The sequence below is a fragment of the Pistacia vera genome, unplaced genomic scaffold (genome assembly GCF_008641045.1).
Source record: "Pistacia vera cultivar Batoury unplaced genomic scaffold, PisVer_v2 Contig971, whole genome shotgun sequence".
NCBI lineage: Eukaryota > Viridiplantae > Streptophyta > Magnoliopsida > Sapindales > Anacardiaceae > Pistacia > Pistacia vera.
This window is the reverse complement of record NW_022196858.1, coordinates 568,524-575,632: the sequence shown is the minus strand read 5'-3', so window position 1 is coordinate 575,632 and position 7,109 is coordinate 568,524. Positions and strand designations below refer to the sequence as shown.

The 7,109-nt window shown below is 32.0% G+C and overlaps 2 protein-coding genes across 2 annotated transcripts; both read left to right on the top strand.

Annotated features, from left to right (window-relative positions):
• The first annotated feature begins 202 nt into the window (after positions 1–202).
• On the top strand, positions 203–2,682 carry LOC116121261 (inositol oxygenase 2-like). The gene is made up of 11 exons (XM_031407224.1): positions 203–310; positions 459–582; positions 684–765; positions 866–1,070; positions 1,370–1,429; positions 1,528–1,580; positions 1,686–1,808; positions 1,918–1,987; positions 2,083–2,161; positions 2,242–2,323; positions 2,413–2,682. Exons 1-11 carry the CDS (start codon positions 280–282, stop codon positions 2,437–2,439), a joined length of 936 nt encoding a protein of 311 aa, XP_031263084.1. The 5' UTR covers positions 203–279; the 3' UTR covers positions 2,440–2,682.
• A 2,258-nt stretch (positions 2,683–4,940) lies between these two features.
• Positions 4,941–7,108, top strand: LOC116121267 (inositol oxygenase 2-like). The gene is made up of 11 exons (XM_031407230.1): positions 4,941–5,102; positions 5,213–5,297; positions 5,420–5,501; positions 5,582–5,786; positions 5,960–6,019; positions 6,121–6,173; positions 6,281–6,403; positions 6,514–6,583; positions 6,674–6,752; positions 6,850–6,931; positions 7,009–7,108. Exons 1-11 carry the CDS (start codon positions 5,072–5,074, stop codon positions 7,033–7,035), a joined length of 897 nt encoding a protein of 298 aa, XP_031263090.1. The 5' UTR covers positions 4,941–5,071; the 3' UTR covers positions 7,036–7,108.
• Position 7,109: the final 1 nt, after the last annotated feature.

The following is a 7,109-nucleotide window of genomic DNA, read 5'->3' as shown; positions in this document are numbered from 1 at the left end:
CTATAAGGAGAGTTAGTTTAGTCTTATTTGTCACATGTTTGTATTGTTCTGATCCGAACTTTGCTCTCCTGGACAAAATAGTTTAGTAAGATTTTCATTTAAGGACTTGTAAGATTTTTCTTTTTGGATATTCAAGGACTCCAAACATTCCAAATTCCAAGGAAGGACCTTTCAGCGAATTACTATAAATACTTGTATCATGAGCCATCATTCGCCACACCACCTCTGTACCTTTTTTTGCGTTAGTCATTTAAGAGCGTTTTTCCTCCTTTAGAGAAGATGACTATCCTCATTGAGCAGTCCGCCCTTGGTACCATTTTCGCTCTTTTAAGTTTCTTTTTCTTTTTCTTTTTCTTCTGGTTAAAAAGTGGAAATGGTTTTGATAGTTTACAATTGTTTTCTTTATATCCGAAATCACCAGTACTTTCTTGTTGATGTTTGTATTTTCTTGATTCCAGTTTCACAAGTTGAGCAGAAGAATAAGAATGAGTTGGTATTAGATGGCGGTTTCACGGTGCCGAAAGTTCTGACAAGTGATGCATTTGTGGCTCCAGAGATCAATTCATTTGGCCAAACTTTCAGGTTTTAATTTCTTTTTACCGTTTTCAATTTTCTCTTGCTGAATAATTGGCTCGGTTCTTGCTGAATGAAATCTGACCTGGAGTAATGGAAACGCCTTGTAGGGATTATAATGCAGAAAGTGAAAGGCAAAAGACTGTTGAAGAATTTTATCGGTTGCAGCACATTAACCAAACATATGACTTTGTAAGCACATAAAATTCCATGATGTTTTACACGCGTAAACAAGAGAACTATATAGTTTGGATGGATATGTTCTGATCTCATTTGATGAAAATAATGACAGGTTAAGAGAATGAGGGAAGAGTATGAGAAATTGGACAAAGCAGAGATGAGCATATGGGAATGCTGTGAACTCCTGAATGAAGTTGTGGATGAAAGTGATCCTGACTTGGATGAACCCCAAATTCAGCATTTATTGCAGTCTGCTGAAGCGATTAGAAAGGATTATCCTGATGAAGATTGGTTGCACTTGACCGCTCTCATTCATGGTATATGTCCCTCTATGATTCCTTTATTCTTTTCTACATGTCGTATTAAAAATATTATCTCTAAAAATATTTTATATACCTTTTGACTCTTCATTGTTCACTACTTACCTTTTAACTTTTAAGTAACCATTAATGCCAAAAGATCAATTACGTAACACCGTTTAATCAAATATTTCTCTTCCCTTAATGAAGCAGAAATGAAAGAACAACATGTTTCTTTTTTTTTTTTTTTAATCTTATTTTTACAAGTGGGACTAAAAGTAATATTAATTGATAAATTTTATCATGCAATGTTTCAGATCTGGGAAAGGTTCTTACTCTTCCTAAATTTGGAGAGCTTCCTCAATGGGCTGTTGTCGGTGAGCACTATATTTTGACCCCAGAATGCGATTAGCTTTGTATATTAATTACTTAATTTCGAATTATCTCAACTAAATTGCTGAGTTAAATATTGTAGGAGATACTTTCCCTCTTGGTTGCGCTTTTGATAAAGCCAATGTTCACAACAAGGTATATATTTAGTTGCTTCTAGAACTGAAACTCAACAAGATAGCTATGGTGAATTATGAAATAATATCCATTTGATTGAAAATTTCTAAACATTTATTTCTGCAGTATTTCAAGGAAAACGCAGATTACAATAATCCTGCTTATAACACCAAGAATGGAATTTACTCCGAGGGATGTGGATTGGACAATGTAATGATATCATGGGGTCACGACGATTATATGTACATGGTATATCTATCTTCCAAACTTTCAACTAAGAATTGGTTGTATCATAATCCAAACAGGTTTTCAAGAAGTAGATTCTAACTATGGTCTATGGATGTTTTGTAATTTACAGGTGGCCAAGGAGAATGGAACAACTCTCCCTTCGGCTGGATTGTTTATCATCCGATATCACTCCTTCTACCGTAAGCATCATTTATTTGATTACTTCTATAATTTGCATTATATATATTCAGATTAGGGCAAACTAAGATTAAGTTTTGTTTTCATAAATTTGCAGCTTTACACAAGGAGGGTGCATACACACACCTCATGAACGATAAGGACAAGGAGAATCTCAAGTGGCTCCATGTTTTCAAGTAAGTTTGATTATTTTCTATAATCCTGATACTTAAATGCCGATTAGATCAATCTAACTTATGGAATTGTAAATTTGCAGCAAATATGATTTATACAGTAAGAGCAAAGTTCTTGTTGATGTTGAAGCAGTAAAGCCATACTATATTTCCCTCATTGAGAAAGTGAGTCCCTGCATTTCTTGTTAATTTCTTCTTTCACTTTGTTGTTTTCATCAATTAATATTTAACTTTCATTTGTAAATTTATTTCAGTATTTCCCTGCCAAGCTGAGATGGTGAAGCTTGCAATCTTTGAGTTTAAAAGCATACAAGATTTGGAAGCAGCTTTTTGATTCTCATTATCTATTAAATTTTAAAGTAAAGAGTAATGTAAATTAAATTGGTTATATCTATTTTGTAATTAACAAAAGGAGGAGGTCTGCGGCATCATTTTACGTGAAGAAGAGGGGTGAATCAGTGTGGTGGGTTCATTAATTAATTTATGAGTTGTGCACTTGATATTAAAAAATATGTCTCAATGTTATTGATCTTTCCTTTACTAATAAGAATTTCGTCCTGTATTTTCTGTAAATTAAGTTTCCTCTTTCTCTCATCAGCTTAATCAAAATGTATTTTATCGTTTCTTATACCATAATTTAAAGTGGCAACAAAATTAACCAGGAATCTACCTAAGAAATTAACAAATCAATTATGTACGTAAAAAACAGGAATCTCATTGCCTGTAGTAATATTATTAAGACTAAAAAATAGATAATATTTCCTGAAAGAATTCTTTTGGTAAAAATTAATTCTTCAAGAAGATGTTATCTATTTCTTTCTCTTAATAATATTAGTATATTACTACAACAAGCCTTAAAATCCAGAAATGGTGAATTCGTTTAGAAGAATTCCTCAACTTATACGTTACAATTGATTTATGCATAATATTTGATAATATATTAATTTCTGAATAATATCAGTCTAATCTGAAGATCGTTAAAATAATTACTAATTAATTTTGAATCTTCACCATCACCACCAAAATTGGACCTGTGTACACCCTAGCCTGTGTTCATTTAAGTTTACAATAATAATACTTGCAATGCAAGTAAATTCTTGTATTGAATACAAAAGCTATCCAAATTTAACTGATATTATTCAGTTATTAATATATTTTAAAGATAGAAACTCTTTATTGTTATTATTCAAATTTGAAGTTGGATGTTGGAAATGAAAGGTATATTTTTATTATTATGATAAAATATATTCTCATTGAAATGTTTATTTTTACTAGAGACTTATTGTTTTTTATCCAGAGCACTACTGAAAATGGCAACAATTTATTACTTCTTCAATCCTTCTTCTAAGGTTTGGAAAATTTTGAGGCCGGCTGGAGACTTCATCTCCTACCGAATACGAAGTAAGAGGGGAAAGAAATAGCCACAACCCCCTTTACCGGAAAATTCTCAGATTTCCCTTTTTTTTTTTTTTTAATAAATTATAATTTTTAATTTTTCTCTCGTTAGCTCCTACTTCTTCTTCAATATTCCTTCTTCAAGAGCCTTCCTCACTTGGGCCCTTTTTTTCTTCTTAATACTTGTTCCTTTCCTCACCGCCCCTTATCTAAACTTTAGTGAGAAAACTCGTATAAAATTTCAAGTTAACTCTCTTCAATTTAAGAGCCCAACACGACTCATACACTGAAATTAGAATGAGTTGAATTTGGCTAAGGTTCTGTTTTTGTCGGCAATGTTTTTGAAAGCACTTTGTTATCCATTTAAATATTGTTGACTTTTATGAATGTAGTATGTGGATCTCCAAATTACGAATACTATAAGCAAAAGCAAAAGCCAAAAAAAAAAAAAAAAAAAAAAAAAAAAAAAAATCACAATATCATTTTCGCTGAAATGCTACAAGTCATTGAATTCACATACTATAGTATTTAGTGAATCAATAATAAGTCAAATTCAAGCTAGAAGGGGATGTTCAAACTTAAGTTTAATCTAAAGTTTTCATGACTTAAAATTGTGATATTCGTTGATTAATATAATCAAAAAGGAGAAACATATGGAGCTCTACAACATGCCCTAATTTACAATTACTGAAAGAAGTAAAAACATGTGATATAAATGTGATTTTTTTTTTTTGTTTTGTTCAAATGTGTTTAGGTCAATTTGCGTGCAATTAAACTAATCATATAAGACCCTTTAGGGTTTGGAGTTAGAAATTCAAAATCTCTTTAATAATACATTTAAAAATTTTAATTGACCAGTATGTCATCTAATAGTAATTGATATAAATTTGATTTAGAAATTACATTGATGGGTTACTAGATAAAGACGAAAAAGAACGCCCGATTTAGAAATTACATTGATGGGTTAGTAGATACAGACGAAAAAGAACGCTATAAATGTTATGAAAACCAAATAATGCCATTACAGTCTTTATTCCAGCTGTTGATTTTACAATTCTTATCAAAAGATTTGGATAAAATTTTAATTTTGCCTTACGTTTACACTAATTTGTTATTTTTAAATTACGTGTAATCTAATCAGGATTAGAAGATATATCTAACGCAAGTAAATGAGAGGTTTCTATTCAGGTAATTGGAGAAATTGTTCTGATTGGAGGGTGTCATACACGCGATTTTATTGATAGCTAGTGTAGTCTTATTTCTAACAGCTTTTCGAATCTTCAAATCCGAACTATTCTCTTGGGTAAAATTGTTGAGCAAAACAAAGATTTTCAATTGAGGACTCGAAAGACTTCTTTTTTAGATTCTATAAGGACAAGAAACTTTCCAAATATCAATGAAGGACTCTTTTGAACTACTATAAAGTGCCCTCCTGCAATATTATTTGTCACAGCCATTTGTGAGAATTCTGTGTTGTTATTTCAGATCGTGTATAATTAATATCAATTATAAGCGAAGATGACTATCCTCATTGAGAACCCTGTCCCTGGTAACTTTCTTTTTATTGAGGTTTTTAATGAATATTTCATCGATGAATATGGATTTGGATCACTTGTCCTCGTATTATTAATGTTATATTTTCATCTCCTTTAATTCCAGTTCAACAAGTTGAGGACCAGGAAAAATCTGTGTCAAGTGATGGATTTGTGGCGCCAGAGATGAATTCCTTTGGCCAAACATTCAGGTCTTATTATTATTATTATTATTATTATTATTTTCAAATCCACTATTATAATTTTATGAATAAATTTAGGGTTGGTTCTTAATGAAAGAAATCTTACAGTGAGAAATGGAAACGTCTTATAGGGATTACAACGCAGAAAGTGAAAGGCAAAAGACTGTTGAAGAATTTTATCGGTTGCAGCATATTAACCAAACATATGACTTTGTAAGCATACACAATTAATTTTGTACGTGTAACCGAGATATTGATGAATATATTCTGATATGATTTATGTAAAAATTCAGGTTAAGAAAATAAGGGAAGAGTACGGGAAATTGAACAAAGTGGAAATGAGCATATGGGAATGCTGTGAACTTCTAAATGAAGTTGTGGATGAAAGCGATCCTGACTTGGATGAGCCTCAAATTCAGCACTTGTTGCAATCTGCTGAAGCCATAAGAAGGGATTATCCTGATGAAGATTGGTTGCACTTGACTGCTCTCATTCATGGTTATTCTTTGGTTATTTTGCCAGCTATATTAATTGATATTATTATAAGAACATTTTGACTTGGTCAGGCTTCAATAGTTTCCCTTATGGTCTTTAAGTCAAATGAGCCCTATCCCTTTGAGAGACAGATGAAAACAACATACAATATTAACTGGATCATGCATTGTTTTCAGATCTGGGAAAGGTTCTTACTCTTCCTAAATTTGGTGGGCTCCCTCAATGGGCTGTTGTTGGTGAGTACTATATTTTAATTAAACTCAAGGATGAAATTAGGTCATTTGTAATTTAGTTCATAGTAATTTAATGAATAAAATTGTCAATTTCGTTATTGTAGGAGATACTTTCCCTCTTGGATGCGCATTTGACAAAGCCAATGTTCACCACAAGGTTTTTAGTTTCTCCTTGAGTTAAATTTAGCATTAAACTTGTATTGTAACTTGGTGTTAATTAGAAATATTCGTGTATACGAGAAATTTTTTAAATATTTGTTGCAGTATTTTGAGGACAACCCAGACTACAAAAATCCTGCATATAATACCAAGAATGGAATTTACTCGGAAGGATGTGGATTAGACAATGTTATGATATCGTGGGGCCATGACGATTACATGTACATGGTAACATATCTTCAACGTTTTTTTAACTATTCTTAATTGGTGATATCACAATCAGAGCAGTTTCTTAAGAACTATAATTGGACCATTAACTGATGTTTTGAAATTCGCAGGTGGCCAAGGAGAATGGAACGACTCTGCCTTCGGCTGGATTGTTCATTGTCCGATATCACTCCTTTTACCGTAAGCAATATCAATTCACTAATTCTTCATAAATATGCATCTATTAATTGACCTAATGGGAATATTTATTTTATTTTCATAATTTTGCAGCTTTACACAAGGAGGGCGCATATACACACCTCATGAATGAAGAAGACAAGGAAAACTTCAAGTGGCTCCAAGTATTCAAGTAAGTTTTAATTTTATTATTATTTTCTACAAATTTGGTTAACTTTTTTTTCCTTTCCCATAGCATCAATGACGATTAAATTTAAATTCATGTGCAGCAAATATGATCTGTACAGTAAGAGCAAAGTTCTTGTTGACGTTGAAGCAGTGAAGCCATACTATCAGTCCCTCATCGACAAAGTGAGTACAATATTTCCTGTTTTTTCGTTGGGCTAGTGAGTTCATTTTTACCAATCTGAATTTAATTTTGTTTGCAGTATTTTCCTGCAAAGCTGAGATGGTGAAGCTCTCGCAGCTCGGAGGATTAAAAATACTTATAGATTAAATAAAGACAGCAGCCTGTGATGTACAGATTACA

Bases quoted from the DNA above. Each gene is read 5' to 3' on its own strand.
- LOC116121267 (XM_031407230.1), top strand. From the start codon at position 5,072: ATGACTATCCTCATTGAGAACCCTGTCCCTG. The intron at 5,103-5,212 runs GTAACTTTCTTT...CTTTAATTCCAG, and splicing joins CATTGAGAACCCTGTCCCTG to TTCAACAAGTTGAGGACCAG. The intron at 6,932-7,008 runs GTGAGTACAATA...TTTTGTTTGCAG, and splicing joins ATCAGTCCCTCATCGACAAA to TATTTTCCTGCAAAGCTGAG.
- LOC116121261 (XM_031407224.1), top strand. From the start codon at position 280: ATGACTATCCTCATTGAGCAGTCCGCCCTTG. The intron at 583-683 runs GTTTTAATTTCT...AACGCCTTGTAG, and splicing joins TCATTTGGCCAAACTTTCAG to GGATTATAATGCAGAAAGTG. The intron at 2,324-2,412 runs GTGAGTCCCTGC...AATTTATTTCAG, and splicing joins ATATTTCCCTCATTGAGAAA to TATTTCCCTGCCAAGCTGAG.